Below are 23,758 nucleotides of genomic sequence, written 5' to 3'. Positions count from 1 at the left end.
GATGTCTTCACTATTATTCTACAATGTAGAAAAAGTAAAAATAAAGATAAACCCTTGAATGAGTAGGTGTGTCCAAACTTTTGACTGGTATTGTACACAATTACGTAGATATAGACACAGTACAGAGATAGAAACGAAAAGTTGCTAATTTGAGAAATTTACAGGACATCCATATGCATTCATATCCAGCCGGCACCATCAATAAATTACTGATATCGGTCAATTAAGCCACATTTTACGTGTCCTTAAAAACAGCCTATGACAAATGAACACTATTCCTTGTGTTTCGATGTGTGGCGTATGCAAAACTTTACAGACTATTTTTTATTGTTTTTTAGGCATTGTCTTTGTAGATAATGCAGTCGGCATTTGATTGTAAGGAATTCTAGGTCAGGTGAGCAGAAGGACTTGAGTTCCTGTATCTTGTTATGATTACACCATGAGTCGTTAATCATAAGGCATATACCCCTGTCTTTCTTCTTACCGGAAAGTTGTTTGTTTTTGTCGTTGCGATGCGTGAAGAAACCGGGTGGCTGTACCGACTCTGACAACATTTCCCGAGTGAGCCATGTTTCCGTGAAACAGAGAATGTTACAATATCTGATGTCTCTCTGGAAGGCAACTTGTGCCCTAATTTGGTCCACCTTGTTGTCTAGAGATTGGACACTGGTGAGTAATATGGATGGTGTGCTCTCCTTCTGAGTCTGACCAGTAGGCCGCTCCGTCTACCTCTGGGATAAGATCCCATGTCCAGGGTGGAGGTCCGAACAAAGGCTCCGCTTCGGCAAATACGTATTCCTGGTCGTAATGTTGGTAAGTTGACGTCATTTGTATAACCAATAGTTCTTCCCGGCTGTATGTAATAACACTTGAGATTTTCTGGGGTAAAAATGTAAGAAATAATACATAAAAAAACAAAATACTCCATAGTTTCCTAAGGACCTGAAGCGGGGCGACCATCTCTGTCGGCGCCATTATGTGGCTCACCACCTGGATTTGGCCTTATGTAGCAACATTGGATAAAAGTAGAGACTCAGAGCTACAAAATGGTATATCATACACTGCATTTTTGAGGAACAATGGGAAAGTAATTCTGCCATGAAAGTTGATAAACTTGTAAACTCAATTTTGGCCTTTAAATGTTTTGATATCTAGTGAAGAGCTCTTCTTTGTCTACACCCATTCAGCATCGTTCACGCCCTCTTAAGCTTTAGCCCCACCCATCTCGTTTCACTCTCGGAGCGTTCAGAGTGCACACTTGACACTCTGGCCAATGATTAGTTTACCTCTGGATAACATGAAAACAGCCTAACCAGCTCTGCTGGCAACAATTTAATTTTAACTTTTTTGCCAAAGTTTACTGACACCATATTCAATGGGTGCTGTACACTTTAGCTTAAGACATGTAGCTAGGTAACAATGAACCTAGCTTGGTAAACAATAAACCTAGCTAGGTAAACAATGTGTAAGATCACACACGTCACATAACTTTAGCTAACGAGCCAACCAGCTAACGCTAACTAGTTAAAAAACAATGAACATAGTGCCAAATTATGTTGTTATTGCTCTGCATGAATATACTGGGAGCTAACAAACCAGGTTTAATGTTGGCTAGCTAACATACGGCTCTAACTAGAAAAGAAAACCCCTCTGGTATACGAATAATAAAGTCAGCTAGGGAGCCAGCCAGCTAACGCTAGCTAGCTAGCTAACAGTACACTTTAGCTTGAAATGAAACCACTTTCTGTCAAAATTAGAAATGTGTAATATCTGAAAATGTCGCTAGCTAACGCTAGACTATCTTACCTGTATACATCATCATGCATGATGGACGCGTCTTCCTGTCACGGACGCCATGCCATGGTTGTCCTTAGTTTGAAGATGTAATCCGGAGACAGGCGTTTTCTCCATCTCTTTAGCAACTGTAGCTCTGTAGCTTAACCAACCAACAAGGCTTGTAATTTAACCATTTTATTCATATTTACAGATGGCATACACGTTTGTTATTAAAGCAGATGAAAGTTCACATGTTCCAGAAGACATTTCTGCCCCCCCCCCCCCCCCTCCCAATTTTAATTTTTTTTAAATGGCTCTCCTGTGAAGTCGTGACTTACGACATATGCCTAATAATACGAGCAGAACAGCTAATGTAAACCAGGGAAATAATGCACTTTCATGCCCTGTGCCCCCACCCAAACCAAACCAACCCTCCCCTATTTTGGACCACCCCTCCCCTGTAAAGGTTGATCTGTCCCTAAATGCAAATGCTTGTTTGTAAATGATGTGTTATAAATTATGTCTGAGTGTTTGTATTTATTATGGATCCCCATTGGTACTCTTCCTGGGATTCAGCAAATTTAAGGCAGTTTATACAATTTTAAAAACATTACAATACATTCACAGATTTCACAACAGACTGTGTGCCCTCAGGCCCCTACTCCACCACTACCACATATCTACAGTACTAAATCCATGTGTATGTGTGTCACACCCTGATCTGTTTCACCTGTCTTTGTGCTTGTCTCCACCCCCCTCCAGGTGTCGCCCATCTTCCCCATTATCCCCTGTGTATTTATACCTGTGTTCTCTGTTTGTCTGTTGCCAGTTAGTTTTGTTCGTCAAGCGGTTCCCCCTTGCTCCTGTCTTTTTTAGTCCTGTTTTCTAGTTTTCCCGGTTTTAACCATTCTGCCTGCCCTGACCCTGACCCTGAGCCTGAGCCTGCCCTGACCCTGAGCCTGAGCCTGACCCTGAGCCTGAGCCTGACCCTGCCCCTGACCCTGCCTGCCATTCTGTACCTTGTCACACCATCCTGGATTATTGACCTTTATTATGGACAGACTTCTCCCCATTTTAGCTACTGTTGTATCAATACGTTTTGACCATGACAGTTTACAATCCAGGGTTACGCCATGCAGTTTAGTCATCTGTATTTGCTCAATTTCCACCTTATTTATTACAAGATTTAGTTGAAGTTTAGTGAATGATTTGTACAAATACAATGCTTTTAGTTTAAGAAATATTTAGGGTTAGTTTATTCCTTGCCACCCACTCTGAAACGAACTGCAACTCTTTAAGTGTTGCAGTAATTTCAGTCGCTGTAGTAGTTGACGTGTATTGTGTTGAATCATCAGCATATGTAGACACTCTGGCTTTACTCAAAGCCAGTGGCATGTCATTAGTAAAGATTGGAAAGAGCAAGGTGCCTAAACAGCTACCCTGGGGAATTCCTGATTCTACCTGGATTATGTTTGAGAGGCTTCTATTAAAGACACCCTCTGTGTTCTGTTAGACAAGTACTCTAGGTCCCAAAAAACAAAGAGATCTTCTGTTGAATCTGACAATTAATCTTGATGGTTGTACAGTCGTCTCAAATAAAACTGTGAAGGACCTCGGCGTTCCTCTGGACCCTGATCTCTCTTTTGACGAACATATCAAGACTGTTTCAAAGACAGCTTTTTCCAACTACGTAACATTGCAAAAATCAGAAGCTTTCTGTCCAAAAATGATGCAGAAAAATGTATCCATGCTTTTGTTACTTCTAGGTTAGACTACTGCAATGCTCTACTTTACGGCTACCCGGATAAAGCACTAAATAAACGTCAGTTAGTGCTAAATACGGCTGCTAGAATCCTGACTAGAATCCAAAAAATTGCTAGCCTCTCTACACTGGCTTCCTGTTAAGGCAAGGGCTGATTTCAAGGTTTTACTGCTAACCTACAAAGCATTACATGGGCTTGCTCCTACCTATCTTTCCGATTTGGTCCTGCCGTACATACCTACACGTACGCTACGGTCACAAGACGCAGGTTTCCTAATTGTCCCTAGAATTTCTAAGCAAACAGCTGGAGGCAGGGCTTTCTCCTATAGAGCTCCATTTTTATGGAATGGTCTGCCTACCCATGTGAGAGACGCCGACTCGGTCTCAACCTTTAAGTCTTTACTGAAGACTCATCTCTTCAGTGGGTCCTATGATTGAGTGTAGTCTGGCCCAGGAGTGTGAAGGTGAACGGAAAGGCAATGGAGCAACGAACCGCCCTTGCTGTCTCTGCCTGGCCGGTTCCCCTCTTTCCACTGGGATTCTCTGCCTCTAACCCTATTACAGGGGCTGAGTCACTGGCTTACTAGGGCTCTTTCATACCGTCCCTAGGAGGATAGCGTCACTTGAGTGGGTTGAGTCACTGACGTGATCTTCCTGTCTGGGTTGGCGTCCCCCTTGGGTTGTGTCGTGGCAGAGATCTTTGTGGGCTATACTCAGCCTTGTCTCAGGATGGTAAGTTGGTGGTTGAAGATATCCCTCTAGTGGTGTGGGGGCTGTGCTTTGGCAAAGTGGGTGGGGTTATATCCTTCCTGTTTGGCACTGTCCGGGGGTATCATTGGATGGGGCCACAGTGTCTCCTGATCCCTCCTGTCTCATTCTCCAGTATTTATGCTGCAGCAGTTTAAGTGTCGGGGGGCTAGGGTCAGTTTGTTATATCTGGAGTACTTCTCCTTTCTTATCCGGTGTCCTGTGTGAATTTAAGTATGCTCTCTTTAATTCTCTCTCTCTCTCTTTCTTTCTCTCTCTCTGAGGACCTGAGCCCTAGGACCATGCCTCAGGACTACCTGGGCTAATGATTTCTTGCTGTCCCCAGTCCACCTGGCTGTGCTGCTGCTCCAGTTTAAACTGTTCTGCCTGCGGCAATGGAACCCTGACCTGTTCACCGGACGTGCTACCTGTCCCAGGCCTGCTGTTTTCAACTCTCTAGAGGCAGCAGGAGCGATAGAGATACTCTTAATGATCGGCTATGAAAAGCCAACTGACATTTACTCCTGAGGTCCTGACTTGCTGCACCCTCGACAACTACTGTGATTATTATTATTTGACCATGCTGGTCATTTATGAACATTTGAACATCTTGGCCATGTTCTGTTATAATCGCCACCCGGCACAGCCAGAAGAGGACTGGCCACCCCTCATAGCCTGGTCCTCTCTAGGTTTCTTCCTAGGTTTTGGCCTTTCTAGGGAGTTTTTCCTAGCCACCGTGCTTCTACACCTGCATTGCTTGCTGTTTGTGGTTTTAGGCTGGGTTTCTGTACAGCACTTTGAGATATCAGCTGATGTAAGAAGGGCTTTATAAATACATTTGATTTGATACTCTTTTTCCACATTATAGCAGGGGGTGAAAAGCCATAACACAAGTTTTTCCAGCAGCAGACTATGATCAATAATGTTAAAAGCCACACGGAAGTCTAAAAAGACAGCCCTCACAATACTTGTATACATTTTATCATGTGCCTCTGGCAACAACAAAAAAAATCTTAAAACTGCATTGTTGGTTAAGGGCTTTTTTAAGTAAGCATTTCACAAATACCTGTTGTATTTGGAGGATGTGACAAATATAATTTGATTTGATTTATCAGTAAATGTGAAGAAAAAAAAATTAAATCTATACTTTTAAGTATATTTGAGCAATTCCATTTACTTTTTGTACTTAAGTATATTTAAAACCAAATAAATGTAGACTTTTACTCAAGTAGTATTTTACTGGTTGACTCTTACTTGAATAATTTTCTAGTGAGGTATATTTATTGGGTACTTTTTGCACCACTGGGAAAACATCAACAGGTGAACTGGCCGTTGTCTATGAGGGTAACATCGATCAAAAGTTTCATGCGTCAACGTTGCAGATGTTACACTATAACACATTCACACCCTATTTGACTAAACCACCCACAAGGTACGGTGCAAATAATACTGGTAATTCCCCTTGTGTGTAGGCGAGTCGTGTCATAAGCATAGATATAAGGTTCCACTTGTGGTCTGTAGTCTTTCTGGTTAGGCTGCTGTTAGTTTAGTTCTACTTCCTCCCTGTGATCTGCCTGAAAACTGTTGGACAAAAGTAAGTTAAGCATTTTATTACTCTGTTGTCATGTTCATATTCACACCATAAAATGATCGATCATGTGATCTTAATTAAAACCGACAGTGTCCATTCACGGACAAGCATACATTTCCTATAATGGATGTTGTAACCTCGCCTACTGTACATTTTAAACAACTTGGTGTGTATAACTTATTGAAAATGAAAATGTTGTTTGATCTTGTAATTAATTATGGTCAAAAACATGTGATATTATTATACAAGGAAATATTACATTTGTTATGTTATTTGGTTTTGCTATGAAATGTAATTATCATGATAACTAATACTTGATCACATTGATGTTTCTTTCTACATAGAGGACTATAGACAGTGGAATTTCTATAACTACTTGGTTTCTTCTCGGGTAAAAAACAACAACGTCGTGGTCACATTTACCGGAACGGAAGTGACGACTTTCTGAGGTATTTGTACAGACTCGCCTTTGATCCGAGATATTTCTTTCTGGAGGGTGAGTCACTGGTCTAATGCCAGGAGGACAGGGACTTAATAGACCTTATTTAACCAGGGTTCCCCTTCTGCTGACTGTAATATTTACATATTATCCCCTGTAACCACGTAGCTACTTAGTTAGCAGTTATGGATAACAACAATGTTCTGACGCCATTTAGCTACACAGACAACACCCGCTAACGTTAGCTAGCTCGTTTAAAAACAAGTTTCACCATCTCAGACAATTTGATACATGTTTGTGCACCACATTTAAAATGTGAAATCACAGCAGATACTAGTTGTACTGGAGGGGAAATTAAGCAATATGACTTCGTGCTCCATACAATGCCATTTTAACCTAACTAGCTGACTACCACTGTAGCAAGTCAGCTTGCTGTATTTCAACATATTTTAAAATATACGCGGTGTGTGCGTGTAGGCAACATTTTAAACCTGATCTGAGGGAAACATTACATAACTGGTATGATAAAATAGTCACTGTGTAGCTTATATGTGTCCTTTGTCTATTCATTTCCTCCCAATTCAAAAGCAGGAAGTGCTGAACCCGCCACACCAGCTGTTGTCTGAATATGTTTAACCACGTAGCGATGTAATGCATTCATTACAGGGAAAATCAACCAGTAGGACACATAGTATTAATGCGATGTTCCTCTGTCTCTCCCCTACAAGCCGCCACACCTGCTGTTGTCTAAATATGGAATTAGCTGTATGTAATTTAGCTGTAATTTGGACCCAGGAAGAGTAGACGCTGCCTCTGCACCAGCTAATTGTTGATCCTAATAAATACTACTACTATAACATTCTACTAATGTGATATTTCTGTCTCCCCTACAGGTGTTATCAACATTTCTGCAGTAAAGGAGGACAACTTTTACTCTCCCATTAAACCTTCCTCTCAGACAGATACATTTCTTTGTCTGGTTAATCTCTGCTGCCATGGAGACGTAAACAACCCCAGGAGGGTTGTTCCATTCAGGGGGAGAGGGTTGACCAGCCATACCCAGGGCTGTGTGTGTGTGTGTGTTCTGTCCATATTCACCAAGTGGACAGAGTGGTGTGGCCTAGTCTGGTGGTTACAGGCAGACAGACACTTCTCTGTGGCTCAGACACGACTGACTAATTACTTCTTATAAAATAATCTGCTAAATGGCATATCATATTTTATTATAAGGTGTTCTGGCATATTGTGATATACTATTATGACACAAGGTTGGCAGTTTCTCTTCTGTAGGTTGTTAGTCAGATCAGTTCTGAAACCTTCAGTTTTATTTCCAGGCTGATGTGTGAGATGACAGGAAACGCATACTGTTTCCATCAATCACGTGTGTGTGTGTGTGTGTGTTCCCCCTGCCCTGGGTTACTCATCCCTCTCTCCCTGAGGAGAATGGCCCTTCCTTTTCTCTAATTCTACAAACTCTTCATCAAAAAACTCCATCTAGAAGCTAAATCTAGACTCTAATAGCTTTATATCTAGATTCTAGGCTGTCTATATCTAGACTGTCTACCCTATTTGTAAATGGACACCCTAGTCCATCTCCAGAAGAGCCCGTTCCTCATTGGTCTGTGTCGAAACGGAGCCCCAGTTGACCTGCAGTATAACAACTCCTCAGGTAGGCCTCACACAGACACAGACACGTTAGACACAAGGAATCCTGTACAGAATAAATATATTCCAAAACATGCGTGTTGTTTGCAACAAGACACTAAAGTAAAACTGCAAAAAATGTGGCAAATGGATCAACTTTATGTCCTGAATACAAAGCGTTATGTTTTGGGGCAAATCCAACAACACATCACTGAGTATCGCTTCATATTTTCAAGCATTGTGGTGGCTGCATCATGTTATGGGTATGCTTGTCATCAGCATGGACTAGGGAATAGCGCAGCGGTCTAAGGCACTATATCGCAGTGCTAGAGGCTTCACTACAGACCCTGGTTCGATCCCTGGCCGTGATCGGGAGTCCCAAAGGGTGGCGCACAATTTGCCCAGCGTCGTCCGGGTGAAGGGAGGTTTTGGCCGGGGGGGGGGGGGGGGGCATTACTTGGCTCATCGCGATCTAGCGACTCCTTGTGGCGGACCGGGCGCCTGCAGGCTGACCTCGGTCGTCAGGTAGGCCGTCATTGTAAATAAGAATTTGTTCTTAACTGACTTGCCTATTTTAAATAAAGTAAAATACAAATTGTCTGGCTGGATTAACGTTGGCAGGCGCCTCATTATTTTGAAGCAGACAGCAGTTGCTGCTATCATCCATGGACATTAGAAACATGGAAATATCTGTATGACGCACGAGTGAAAGAAACATATATTTGTTCTCATCACCGTATGACTCTGTCAAAAGACTGCTATTGTGAACCACTAATCTAATTTTGTCTTGGGGAATTCCTGTGGGTGGGATGGGAACTGTTAGTCTTGTTCGTCACCTTTGTTTTCTCTGTCTAGGTGTACCTGTTTTGTGTACTGTACCTTTTCTTAAAAATAATACAAACAAACATTTGAAGACAACAAAAAAGACCCGGGTCGCAAAAAATGACACAAAGTATGTGGACACCTGTTAGTTGAACATCTCATTCCAAGGTCATGGACATTAATATGGAGTTGGTCAACCCATTGCTGCTGTAACAGCCTCCACTCTTCTGGGAAGGCTTTCCACTAGATGTTGGAACATTGCTGCTATAACGGCCTCCTTTCTTCTGGGAAGGCTTTCCACTAGATGTTGGAACATTGCTGCTATAACAGCCTCCACTCTTCTGGGAAGGCTTTCCACTAGATGTTGGAACATTGCTGCTATAACAGCCTCCACTCTTCTGGGAAGTCATTAATATGGAGTTGGTCAACCCTTTGCTGCTATAACAGCCTCCTCTCTTCAGGGAAGTCATTAATATGGAGTTGGTCCCCCCTTTGCTGCTATAACAGCCTCCACTCTTCTGGGAAGGCTTTCCACTAGATGTTGGAACATTGCTGCTATAACAGCATCCACTCTTCTGGGAAGTCATTAATATGGAGTTGGTCCCCCCTCTGCTGCTGTAACAGCCTCCACTCTTCCGGGAAGTCATTAATATGGAGTTGGTCCCCCCTCTGCTGCTGTAACAGCCTCCACTCTTCTGGGAAGTCATTAATATGGAGTTGGTCCCCCCTCTGCTGCTATAACGGCCTCCTTTCTTCTGGGAAGGCTTTCCACTAGATGTTGGAACATTGCTGCTATAACAGCCTCCTCTCTTCTGGGAAGGCTTTCCACTAGATGTTGGAACATTGCTGCTATAACAGCCTCCACTCTTCTGGGAAGGCTTTCCACTAGATGTTGGAACATTGCTGCTATAACAGCCTCCACTCATCTGGGAAGTCATTAATATGGAGTTGGTCAACCCTTTGCTGCTATAACAGCCTCCTCTCTTCAGGGAAGTCATTAATATGGAGTTGGTCCCCCCTTTGCTGCTATAACAGCCTCCACTCTTCTGGGAAGGCTTTCCACTAGATGTTGGAACATTGCTGCTATAACAGCATCCACTCTTCTGGGAAGTCATTAATATGGAGTTGGTCCCCCCTCTGCTGCTGTAACAGCCTCCACTCTTCCGGGAAGTCATTAATATGGAGTTGGTCCCCCCTCTGCTGCTGTAACAGCCTCCACTCTTCTGGGAAGTCATTAATATGGAGTTGGTCCCCCCTCTGCTGCTGTAACAGCCTCCACTCTTCCGGGAAGTCATTAATATGGAGTTGGTCCCCCCTCTGCTGCTGTAACAGCCTCCACTCTTCTGGGAAGGCTTTAATATGGAGTTGGTCCCCCCTTTGCTGCTATAACAGCCTCCACTCTTCTGGGAAGTCATTAATATGGAGTTGGTCCCCCTTTGCTGCTATAACATATTCTAGGGAGTTTTTCCTAGCCACCGTGCTTCTTCACCTGCATTGCTTGCTGTTTGGGGTTTTAGGCTGGGTTTCTGTACAGCACTTTGAGATATCAGCTGATGTACGAAGGGCTATATAAAATAAATTTGATTGATTGAATTTGATTGATAACAGCCTCCACTCTTCAGGGAGGCTTTCCACTAGATGTTGGAACATTGCTGCGGGGACTTGCTTCCATTCAGCCACAAGAGCGTTAGTGAGGTCGGAAACTGATGTTGGGCGATTAGGCCTGGCTCACAGTCAGCGTTCCAATTCATCCCAAAGGTGTTCGATGGTGCTGAGGTCAGGGCTCTGTGCAGGCCAATCAAGTTCTTCCACACCGATCTCCGATCTTCACAACCTATTTCTGTATAGACCTTGCTTTGTGCAAGGGAGCATTGTCATGCTGAAACAGGAAACTGTTGCCACAAAGTTGTAAGCACAATATCGTCTAGAATGTCATTGTATGCTGTAGTGTTAAGATTTCCCTTCGCTGGAACTAAGAGGTCTAGCCTGAACCATGAAAAACAGCCCCAGACCATTATTCCTCCTCCACCAAACTTTACAGTTGGCACTATACATTGGGGCAGGTAGCGTTCCCTTGGCATCCGCCAAACCCAGACTCTTCCGCTGGACAACCAGATCGTGAAGCGAGATTCATCACTCCAGAGAATGCATTTCAACTGCTCCAGAGTCCAATGGCGGCGAGCTTTACACCACTCCACCCGATGCTTGGCATTTCGTGTGGTGATCTTAGGCTTTTATTCGGCTGCTCTGCCATGGAAACCCATTTTCGTGAAGCTCCCGACGAACAGTTCTTGTGCTGACGTTGCTTTCAGAGACAGTTTGGAACTAAGTAGTGAGTGTTGCAACTGAGGACAGACGATTTTTACACGCTTCAGCACTCGGCGGTCCCGTTCTGTGAGCTTGTGTGGCCTACCATTTCGCTGTTAAGCCGTTGTTGCTCCTAGACATTTCCACTTCACAATAACAGCACTTACAGTTGACTGGGGCAGCTCTAGCAGGGCAGAAATTTGATGAACTGACTTGTTGAAAAGGTGGCATCCTATGACGGTGCCACGTTAAATGTCACTGAGCTCTTCCGTAAGTCCATTTTCCTGCCAATGTTTGTCTATGGAGATTGCATGGCGCGGTGCTCGATTTTCTACACCTGTCAGCAATGGGTGTGGCTGAAATAACTGAATCCACTAATGGGGTGTCCACAGTTTTTGTATGTACAGTGCATTCGGAAAGTATTCAGACCCTTTCACCTTTTTCCACATTTTGTTGTGTTACAGCCTTATTCTATAATGTATTACATTGATTTAAGGGGGAAAAACAATCAACACACAATACCTCATAATAACAAAGCAAAAACAAGTTTTTAGAAATGATTGCAAAAAATTAAAATAAGCTGAACACAGTTCCATAAGTATTCAGACCCTTTACTCAGTACTTTGTTGAAGCACCTTTGGCAGCGATTACAGCCTCCAGTCTTCTTGGGTATAACTCTACAAGCTTGGCACACCTGTATTTGGGGAGTTTCTCCCATTCTTCTCTGCAGATCCTCTCAAGCTCTGTCACGTTGGATGGGGAGTGTTATTTTCAGGTCTCAGAGATGTTAGATCGGGTTCAAGTCCGGGCTCTGGTTCGGCTTATCAAGGACATTGAGACTTTTCCCGAAGCCACTCCTGTGTTGTCTTGGCAGTGTGCTTAGGGTCCTTGTCCTGTTGGAAGATGAACCTTCACCCCAGTCTGATGTCCTGAGCTCTCTTCCCCTCAAGGATCTCTCTGTACTTTGCTCTGTTCGTCTGTCCCTCGATCATGACTCGTCTCCAAGTCACTGAAAACCATCCCCACAGTATGATGCTGCCACCACCATGCTTCACCGTAGGGAATGGTGCCTGGTTTCCTCCAGACGTGACGCTTGGCATTCAAGCCAAACCATTCGATATTGGTTTCATCAGATTGAATCTTGTTTCTCGTGGTCTGAGAGTCTTTAGGTCCTTTTGGCAAAGTCCCAGCAGGCTGTCATGTGCCTTTTACTGAGGAGTGGCTTCCGTCTGGCCATTCTACCATAAAGACCTGATTGGTCGAGTGCTGCAGAGATGGTTGTCCTTCTGGAAGGTTCTCCTGTCTCCGCAGAGATACTCTGGAGCTCTGTCAGAGTGACCAACGGGGTTCTTGGTCACCTCCCTGACCATGGCCCTTCTCCCTTGATTGCTCAGTTTGGCCGAGCAGCCAGCTCTTGGAAGAATCTTGGTGGTTCCAAACTTCTTCCATTAAATAATGATGGAGGCCACTGTGTTCTTGGACCTTCAATGCTGCCGAAATGTTTTGATACCCTTCCCCAGATCTGTGCCTCAACACAATCCTGTCTCAGAGGAATTCCTTCGTCCTCATGGCTTGGTTTTTGCTCTGACATGAACTGTCAACTGTGGGACCTTAAATAGACAGGTGTGTGCCTTTCCAAATCATGTCCAATCAATTTAATTTACCGTAGGTGGACTCCAATCAAGTTGTAGAAACATCTCAAGGATGATCAATGGAAACAGGATGCACCTGAGCTCAATTTAGATTCTCATAGTAAAGGGTCTGAATAAGGTATTTCTGGTTTTTATTGTTAATAAATGTGCAAAAAAATATTAACCTGCGTCCACTTTGTCATTATGGGGTATTGTGATGTCATTATGGGGTATTGTGTGTAGATTGATGAGGAAAACATTTGAATTGAATACATTTTAGAATAAGGCTGTAACGTAACAACGTGGAAAAAAATCAAGGGGTCTGAATACTTTCCAAATGCACTGTATAGTGTACCACCTGACCTCTATACACTGTATAGTGTACCACCTGACCTCTATACACTGTATAGTGTACCACCTGACCTCTATACACTGTATAGTGTAGGACCTGACCTCTATACACTGTATAGTGTAGGACCTGACCTCTATACACTGTATAGTGTAGGACCTGACCTCTATACACTGTATAGTGTAGGACCTGACCTCTATACACTGTATAGTGTACCACCTGACCTCTATACACTGTATAGTGTACCACCTGACCTCTATACACTGTATAGTGTACCACCTGACCTCTATACACTGTATAGTGTACCACCTGACCTCTATACACTGTATAGTGTACCACCTGACCTCTATACACTGTATAGTGTACCACCTGACCTCTATACACTGTATAGTGTACCACCTGACCTCTATACACTGTATAGTGTACCACCTGACCTCTAATGTTATTATACACTGTATAGTGTACCACACACTGTACACACACTCACCTTACAGACACGCTGTACACACACTCACCTTACAGACACGCTGTACACACACACCTTACAGACACGCTGTACACACACTCACCTTACAGACACGCTGTACACACGCTCACCTTACAGACACGCTGTACACACGCTCACCTTACAGACACGCTGTACACACGCTCACCTTACAGACACGCTGTACACACGCTCACCTTACAGACACGCTGTACACACGCTCACCTTACAGACACGCTGTACACACGCTCACCTTACAGACACGCTGTACACACGCTCACCTTACAGACACGCTGTACACACGCTCACCTTACAGACACGCTGTACACACGCTCACCTTACAGACACGCTGTACACACGCTCACCTTACAGACACGCTGTACACACACTCACCTTACAGACACGCTGTACACACTCACCTTACAGACACGCTGTACACACTCACCTTACAGACACGCTGTACACACACTCACCTTACAGACACGCTGTACACACGCTCACCTTACAGACACGCTGTACACGCTCACCTTACAGACACGCTGTACACACGCTCACCTTACAGACACGCTGTACACGCTCACCTTACAGACACGCTGTACACACGCTCACCTTACAGACACGCTGTACACACGCTCACCTTACAGACACGCTGTACACACGCTCACCTTAGACACGCTGTACACACGCTCACCTTACAGACACGCTGTACACACACACCTTACAGACACGCTGTACACACGCTCACCTTACAGACACGCTGTACACACGCTCACCTTACAGACACGCTGTACACACGCTCACCTTACAGACACGCTGTACACACGCTCACCTTACAGACACGCTGTACACACGCTCACCTTACAGACACGCTGTACACACGCTCACCTTACAGACACGCTGTACACACGCTCACCTTACAGACACGCTGTACACACGCTCACCTTACAGACACGCTGTACACACGCTCACCTTACAGACACGCTGTACACACGCTCACCTTACAGACACGCTGTACACACACTCACCTTACAGACACGCTGTACACACGCTCACCTTACAGACACGCTGTACACACGCTCACCTTACAGACACGCTGTACACACTCACCTTACAGACACGCTGTACACACGCTCACCTTACAGACACGCTGTACACACGCTCACCTTACAGACACGCTGTACACACGCTCACCTTACAGACACGCTGTACACACGCTCACCTTACAGACACGCTGTACACACGCTCACCTTACAGACACGCTGTACACACGCTCACCTTACAGACACGCTGTACACACGCTCACCTTACAGACACGCTGTACACACGCTCACCTTACAGACACGCTGTACACACGCTCACCTTACAGACACGCTGTACACACGCTCACCTTACAGACACGCTGTACACACGCTCACCTTACAGACACGCTGTACACACGCTCACCTTACAGACACGCTGTACACACGCTCACCTTACAGACACGCTGTACACACGCTCACCTTACAGACACGCTGTACACACGCTCACCTTACAGACACGCTGTACACGCTCACCTTACAGACACGCTGTACACACGCTCACCTTACAGACACGCTGTACACACGCTCACCTTACAGACACGCTGTACACACGCTCACCTTACAGACACGCTGTACACACGCTCACCTTACAGACACGCTGTACACACGCTCACCTTACAGACACGCTGTACACACGCTCACCTTACAGACACGCTGTACACACGCTCACCTTACAGACACGCTGTACACACGCTCACCTTACAGACACGCTGTACACACGCTCACCTTACAGACACGCTGTACACACGCTCACCTTACAGACACGCTGTACACACGCTCACCTTACAGACACGCTGTACACACGCTCACCTTACAGACACGCTGTACACACGCTCACCTTACAGACACGCTGTACACACGCTCACCTTACAGACACGCTGTACACACGCTCACCTTACAGACACGCTGTACACACGCTCACCTTACAGACACGCTGTACACACGCTCACCTTACAGACACGCTGTACACACGCTCACCTTACAGACACGCTGTACACACGCTCACCTTACAGACACGCTGTACACACGCTCACCTTACAGACACGCTGTACACACGCTCACCTTACAGACACGCTGTACACACGCTCACCTTACAGACACGCTGTACACACGCTCACCTTACAGACACGCTGTACACACGCTCACCTTACAGACACGCTGTACACACGCTCACCTTACAGACACGCTGTACACACGCTCACCTTACAGACACGCTGTACACACGCTCACCTTACAGACACGCTGTACACGCTCACCTTACAGACACGCTGTACACACGCTCACCTTACAGACACGCTGTACACACGCTCACCTTACAGACACGCTGTACACACGCTCACCTTACAGACACGCTGTACACACGCTCACCTTACAGACACGCTGTACACACGCTCACCTTACAGACACGCTGTACACACGCTCACCTTACAGACACGCTGTACACACGCTCACCTTACAGACACGCTGTACACACGCTCACCTTACAGACACGCTGTACACACGCTCACCTTACAGACACGCTGTACACACGCTCACCTTACAGACACGCTGTACACACGCTCACCTTACAGACACGCTGTACACACGCTCACCTTACAGACACGCTGTACACACGCTCACCTTACAGACACGCTGTACACACGCTCACCTTACAGACACGCTGTACACACGCTCACCTTACAGACACGCTGTACACACGCTCACCTTACAGACACGCTGTACACACGCTCACCTTACAGACACGCTGTACACACGCTCACCTTACAGACACGCTGTACACACGCTCACCTTACAGACACGCTGTACACGCTCACCTTACAGACACGCTGTACACACGCTCACCTTAGACACGCTGTACACACGCTCACCTTACAGACACGCTGTACACACGCTCACCTTACAGACACGCTGTACACACGCTCACCTTACAGACACGCTGTACACACGCTCACCTTACAGACACGCTGTACACACGCTCACCTTACAGACACGCTGTACACACGCTCACCTTACAGACACGCTGTACACACGCTCACCTTACAGACACGCTGTACACACGCTCACCTTACAGACACGCTGTACACACGCTCACCTTACAGACACGCTGTACACACGCTCACCTTACAGACACGCTGTACACACGCTCACCTTACAGACACGCTGTACACACGCTCACCTTACAGACACGCTGTACACACGCTCACCTTACAGACACGCTGTACACACGCTCACCTTACAGACACGCTGTACACACGCTCACCTTACAGACACGCTGTACACACGCTCACCTTACAGACACGCTGTACACACGCTCACCTTACAGACACGCTGTACACACGCTCACCTTACAGACACGCTGTACACACGCTCACCTTACAGACACGCTGTACACACGCTCACCTTACAGACACGCTGTACACACGCTCACCTTACAGACACGCTGTACACACGCTCACCTTACAGACACGCTGTACACACGCTCACCTTACAGACACGCTGTACACACGCTCACCTTACAGACACGCTGTACACGCTCACCTTACAGACACGCTGTACACGCGCTCACCTTACAGACACGCTGTACACGCTCACCTTACAGACACGCTGTACACACGCTCACCTTAGACACGCTGTACACACGCTCACCTTACAGACACGCTGTACACACGCTCACCTTACAGACACGCTGTACACACGCTCACCTTACAGACACGCTGTACACACGCTCACCTTACAGACACGCTGTACACACGCTCACCTTACAGACACGCTGTACACACGCTCACCTTACAGACACGCTGTACACACGCTCACCTTACAGACACGCTGTACACACGCTCACCTTACAGACACGCTGTACACACGCTCACCTTACAGACACGCTGTACACACGCTCACCTTACAGACACGCTGTACACACGCTCACCTTACAGACACGCTGTACACACGCTCACCTTACAGACACGCTGTACACACGCTCACCTTACAGACACGCTGTACACACGCTCACCTTACAGACACGCTGTACACACGCTCACCTTACAGACACGCTGTACACACGCTCACCTTACAGACACGCTGTACACACGCTCACCTTACAGACACGCTGTACACACGCTCACCTTACAGACACGCTGTACACACGCTCACCTTACAGACACGCTGTACACACGCTCACCTTACAGACACGCTGTACACACGCTCACCTTACAGACACGCTGTACACACGCTCACCTTACAGACACGCTGTACACACGCTCACCTTACAGACACGCTGTACACACGCTCACCTTACAGACACGCTGTACACACGCTCACCTTACAGACACGCTGTACACACGCTCACCTTACAGACACGCTGTACACACGCTCACCTTACAGACACGCTGTACACACGCTCACCTTACAGACACGCTGTACACACACTCACCTTACAAAGTTGTGATGATTATTTTCTCCTCAGAGCTGTTCCGCATCTCGACCTTTGCCCTCTTCCCGACTGCAGCGGTAACAGAGCGCACCCTGGCCAGGGCAGGATGGTTCTATACTGGTGTTGGAGACAGGGTGCAGTGTTTCAGGTGGGTGTTGGTTCTATACTGGTGTTGGAGACAGGGTGCAGTGTTTCAGGTGGGTGTTGGTTCTATACTGGTGTTGGAGACAGGGTGCAGTGTTTCAGGTGGGTGATGGTTCTATACTGGTGTTGGAGACAGGGTGCAGTGTTTCAGGTGGGTGGTGGTTCTATACTGGTGTTGGAGACAGGGTGCAGTGTTTCAGGTGGGTGATGGTTCTATACTGGTGTTGGAGACAGGGTGCAGTGTTTCAGGTGGGTGATGGTTCTATACTGGTGTTGGAGACAGGGTGCAGTGTTTCAGGTGGGTGGTGGTTCTATACTGGTGTTGGTTCTATACTGGTGTTGGAGACAGGGTGCAGTGTTTCAGGTGGGTGTTGGTTCTATACTGGTGTTGGAGACAGGGTGCAGTGTTTCAGGTGGGTGTTGGTTCTATACTGGTGTTGGAGACAGGGTGCAGTGTTTCAGGTGGGTGATGGTTCTATACTGGTGTTGGAGACAGGGTGCAGTGTTTCTAATTGATATGTTGTTGCTCCAGGTGTAACGTGACATCTAATTGATATGTTGCTGCTCCAGGTGTAACGTGACATCTAATTGATATGTTGCTGCTCCAGGTGTAACGTGACATCTAATTGATATGTTGCTGCTCCAGGTGTAACGTGACATCTAATTGATATGTTGCTGCTCCAGGTGTAACGTGACATCTAATTGATATGTTGCTGCTCCAGGTGTAACGTGACATCTAATTGATATGTTGCTGCTCCAGGTGTAACGTGACATCTAATTGATATGTTCCTGCTCCAGGTGTAACGTGACATCTAATTGATATGTTGCTGCTCCAGGTGTAACGTGACATCTAATTGATATGTTGCTGCAGGTGTAACGTGACATCTAATTGATATGTTCCTGCTCCAGGTGTAACGTGACATCTAATTGATATGTTGCTGCTCCAGGTGTAACGTGACATCTAATTGATATGTTGCTGCTCCAGGTGTAACGTGACATCTAATTGATATGTTGCTGCTCCAGGTGTAACGTGACATCTAATTGATATGTTCCTGCTCCAGGTGTAACGTGACATCTAATTGATATGTTGCTGCTCCAGGTGTAACGTGACATCTAATTGATATGTTCCTGCTCCAGGTGTAACGTGACATCTAATTGATATGTTGCTGCTCCAGGTGTAACGTGACATCTAATTGATATGTTGCTGCTCCAGGTGTAACGTGACATCTAATTGATATGTTGCTGCTCCAGGTGTAACGTGACATCTAATTGATATGTTGCTGCTCCAGGTGTAACATGACATCTAATTGATATGTTCCTGCTCCAGGTGTAACGTGACATCTAATTGATATGTTGCTGCTCCAGGTGTAACGTGACATCTAATTGATATGTTGCTGCTCCAGGTGTAACGTGACATCTAATTGATATGTTGCTGCTCCAGGTGTAACGTGACATCTAATTGATATGTTGCTGCTCCAGGTGTAACGTGACATCTAATTGATATGTTCCTGCTCCAGGTGTAACGTGACATCTAATTGATATGTTGCTGCTCCAGGTGTAACGTGACATCTAATTGATATGTTGCTGCTCCAGGTGTAACGTGACATCTAATTGATATGTTGCTGCTCCAGGTGTAACGTGACATCTAATTGATATGTTGCTGCTCCAGGTGTAACGTGATATGTTCCTGCTCCAGGTGTAATGTGACATCTAATTGATATGTTGCTGCTCCAGGTGTAACGTGACGACGGAGGGATGGCAGACAGGTGACTGTCCTACCGAGAGACACAGACAGATGTCTCCTTCTTGCGCCTTCATCCAGAGTCTACCCTCTACTGCCAACCTCCTCTCCTCTTCTTACAGCGCCTTCTCTCCGCTATGCAACACGCACGTCATACCGGTGAGATCCTTGTGGTGATGATGGGGGTGATGGTGGTGGGGGTTATAATGATCCTTGTGGTGATGATGGGGGTGATGGTGGTGGGGGTTATAATGATCCTTGTGGTGATGATGGGGGTGGGGGTTATAATGATCCTTGTGGTGATGATGGTGGGGGTTATAATGATCCTTGTGGTGATGATGATGGTTTTTGTGGTGGTGGGGGTTATGGTGGTGGTGGTGGTGATGGTGGGGGTTATAATGATCGTTGGGGTGATGGTGGTGGGGGTTATAATGATCCTTGTGGTGATGATGATGGTTTGTGGTGGTGGGGGTTATAAGGATCCTTGTGGTGATAGTGGTGGGGGTTATAATGATTGTTGTGGTGGTGGGGGTTATAATGATCGTTGTGGTGGTGGGGGTTATAATGATCCTTGTGGTGGTGATGGGGGTTATAATGATCGTTGTGGTGATGGTGGGGGTTATAATGATCGTTGTGGTGGTGGTGATGGTGGGAGTTATAATGATCGTGGGGGTTATAATGAGCGTTGTGGTGATGATGGTGGGGGTGATGTCTAATAACGTGTGTTATCTCTCCTAGGTGTCAGGACCTGGCCCAGCACCCCTCCCCGTCTCTGCCCCGGTGTCCTGTGAACAGCCCAGTGTCTCACCCCCCTCTGGCCCACTGAGCTCCCGAGAAGTAGAGGACATGTAAGGCTCCTATTGGCTGTTTCTACGCTCCTATTGGCTGTTTCTACGCTCCTATTGGCTGGCTGCAAACATTTATTTAAACATTTTTTTGTCAAATGTTCTCTGAAACCTTTCTGTAGATGTTACAAGAGAAATATTAAATAACTACTTTAATACATGAGACTAATAACTAGGGATGCGACAAATTAACAATTTTTCATAACTTTTAAGCCAAAACAAATATTTAAACGATAAGCAAAAAATTAGCAATGCAGATTATGGTCGTACCGCTGCTATTGCATGTGACTGCTAGTAGGCAATGAAGTTCTGTGTAGCACATTCATGGTTCTAGACTGGTAGGCTGTATTCGTGGTTCTAGACTGGTAAGCTGTATTCGTGGTTCTAGACTGGTAAGCTGTATTCGTGGTTCTAGACTGGTAGGCTGTATTTGTGGTTCTAGACTGGTAGGCTGTATTTGTGGTTCTAGACTGGTAGGCTGTATTTGTGGTTCTAGACTGGTAGGCTGTATTTGTGGTTCTAGACTGGTAGGCTGTATTTGTGGTTCTAGACTGGTAGGCTGTATTCGTGGTTCTAGACTGGTAGGCTGTATTCGTGGTTCTAGACTGGTAGGCTGTATTCGTGGTTCTAGACTGGTAGGCTGTATTCGTGGATCTAGACTGGTAAGCTGTAGTACTGAGATGCAGTGCCTTAGACCACTGCACCACTCGGGAGCCCCGGGTGATGTAGTAACCAAAAAAAGTGTTTAAACAAATCAAAATATATTTGAGGTTCTTCAAAGTAGCCAACCTTTGCCTTGATGACAGCTTTGCATTCTCTCAACCAGCTTCATGAGGTAGTCACCTGGAATGCATTTCAATTAACAGGTGTGCCTTGTTAAATGTTCATTTGTGGAATTTCTTTCCTTCTTAACACGTTTGAGCCAAACGGTGCTGTGATAAGGTAAGGGGGTTATACAGAAAGACCAAGTTCATATTATGGCAAGAACAGCTCAAAATAAGTAAAGAGAAACGACAGTCCATCATTACTTTAAGACATGAAGGTCAGTCAATCTGGAACATTTCAAGAATTTGAAAATTATGAGCTCTAACTCAATAAAATCTTTGAAATTGTTTCATGTTGAATTTATTCTGGTTGAGTATTTTTAACATACATACAGAACTGAAAATGAACCTAACTTTAACGTCTGAAAAATATATATTTTAAACGTAATTTTGCTAACTGGGTAAGGGTTCAGATTTTTGGGAACACACTGAAAAGGAACTGTTTATCAGTCATCGCAGATTTGGATTAAAATGGCATGAGTTGGGTGTTCTGAATGAATGCATCTTAAGGTAAGGGCTGGAATTTGGTCTTGATGCTCGAACAGCAACATGGTGATCTAGATAATTACATTGCAATGCATAGTCGATGCACTACTTGCATGTGCATTGGCCGGGTTTAGATTCAACAGGGCAAACTGTGTTGTGAGAGGCTGGTCTTGGTTGAGGAAATGTAGGTTAGCTAGCAGTGTTTGTGCAGAAACTGACATCTGGCTGCACAGACGTACCTAATCTCGCCAGTTTGACTGTATCATGGTGGAGTAACTAACTAGATGAGCGTTGTATGTATTAGAAATTAGCAGCGTGGCGGTTTCCAAAAGTTTGGTGTTGACAATTAACTTTACTTAGCTAGCTAGCTATGCTTTATGGAAGAATGTACTGTAGCTAGGTAGGATATATTGTCAACATTGAGTTGTGGTTGTCTGAAAAAGGTGGCAAGTGTAATGTTCACTTTCAGAACTCTGTAGTCTCGTTGTTATCCGAGATATTGAGCTATGTTTTTGCAAGAAATTGTATTTTTTTTCCTAATGCTAACGACCAGGTAAGAACTCTGGTATGTGGTTCTCGGTAATGGCCGGATGGCTCATGACGAGGCAGGGAGTGGGTTGTGTATCTCCAATCAAGTTGACTTACAAAGTTTCATTGACATTGGTGCCATTTTGGCTTAGATATGATGGAAGGGAGATTTGGAATTAACATTGAGCATCAATCAATCCCCTACTATTGAAATCTAGAGTTGCGCTTCGCTTTCAGCAACCTACTAAGAAGTGGAATATTTAAAGTGGGGCCCCGTTTTAATAATAATGTAAAAGGAGGACCACGGTGTGTTGTGTTGTTTTACAGGGTCAGCCATAGTTGTACGGCCCACTATATCTGATGATGTGTCTGTAGGTCCCACCAGAGACCCCCTACCTGTCACAACCCCAGTATGAGGAGAGAGCAGGACCGTCTGGACTCCTTCCACTCCTGGATCCTGTCCATCATCACCCCCTCTGAGCTGGCTACGGCTGGCTTCTATTACCTGGGACAGGGAGACCGCGTGGCCTGCTTCACCTGTGGAGGACAGGTACTATACCACTGCTACATTTTACATGTTAGTCTGTTAGCAGTTCCACAGCCACTTAAAGTACTAATTATATAAACTCAGCAACAAAAAAAGAAACGTCCTCTCACTGTCAACTGCGTTTATTTTCAGCAAACTTAACAAGTGTAAATATTTGTATGAACATAAGATTCAATGACTGAGACATAAACTGAACAAGTTCCACAGACATGTGACTATCGGAAATGGAATAATGTGTCCCTGAACAAAGGGGGGGTCAAAATTGGAGGTCGACCGATTAATCGGCATGGCTGATTAATTAGGGCCGATTTCACAACAATCGGTAATTGTTATGATTACATTATAATCCACGCGGAAACTGCGTGGCAGGCTGACCACCTGTTACGCGAGTGCAGCTTCAAAATTACCTTGAGGGTGCAATGAGCCACTAGCTAGCATTAAACTTATAAAGAACAATCAATCTTCACATTATCACTAGTTAACTACACATGGTTGATGATATTACTAGGTTAACTAGCTTGTCCTGCGTTGCATATAATCAATGCGGTGCCTGTTAATTTATCATCGAATCACAGCCTACTC

At 45.4% G+C, this 23,758-nt stretch overlaps 1 protein-coding gene across 7 annotated transcripts in view; it reads left to right on the top strand.

The window, feature by feature from the left end:
* The first annotated feature begins 5,718 nt into the window (after window positions 1-5,718).
* Window positions 5,719-23,758, top strand: part of birc2 (baculoviral IAP repeat containing 2) — a 36,646-nt gene continuing 18,606 nt past the window's right edge. The window contains exons 1-7 of one of the 7 annotated variants that reach the window (XM_036968048.1): window positions 5,719-5,879; window positions 6,221-6,325; window positions 7,209-7,984; window positions 18,095-18,209; window positions 19,940-20,105; window positions 20,685-20,794; window positions 23,005-23,179. In XM_036968048.1, the coding sequence (XP_036823943.1) occupies window positions 7,891-7,984; window positions 18,095-18,209; window positions 19,940-20,105; window positions 20,685-20,794; window positions 23,005-23,179 (660 nt within the window). In that variant the 5' untranslated portion in view covers window positions 5,719-5,879; window positions 6,221-6,325; window positions 7,209-7,890. The other 6 variants (XM_036968047.1, XM_036968049.1, XM_036968053.1 and 3 more) reach the window with 6 other exon arrangements.

Source organism: Oncorhynchus mykiss, chromosome Y, assembly GCF_013265735.2.
Source record: "Oncorhynchus mykiss isolate Arlee chromosome Y, USDA_OmykA_1.1, whole genome shotgun sequence".
Classification (NCBI taxonomy): Eukaryota; Metazoa; Chordata; class Actinopteri; order Salmoniformes; family Salmonidae; genus Oncorhynchus; species Oncorhynchus mykiss.
Note: the sequence above shows the minus strand (reverse complement) of the source record. Positions and strands in the feature narration are given on the sequence as shown.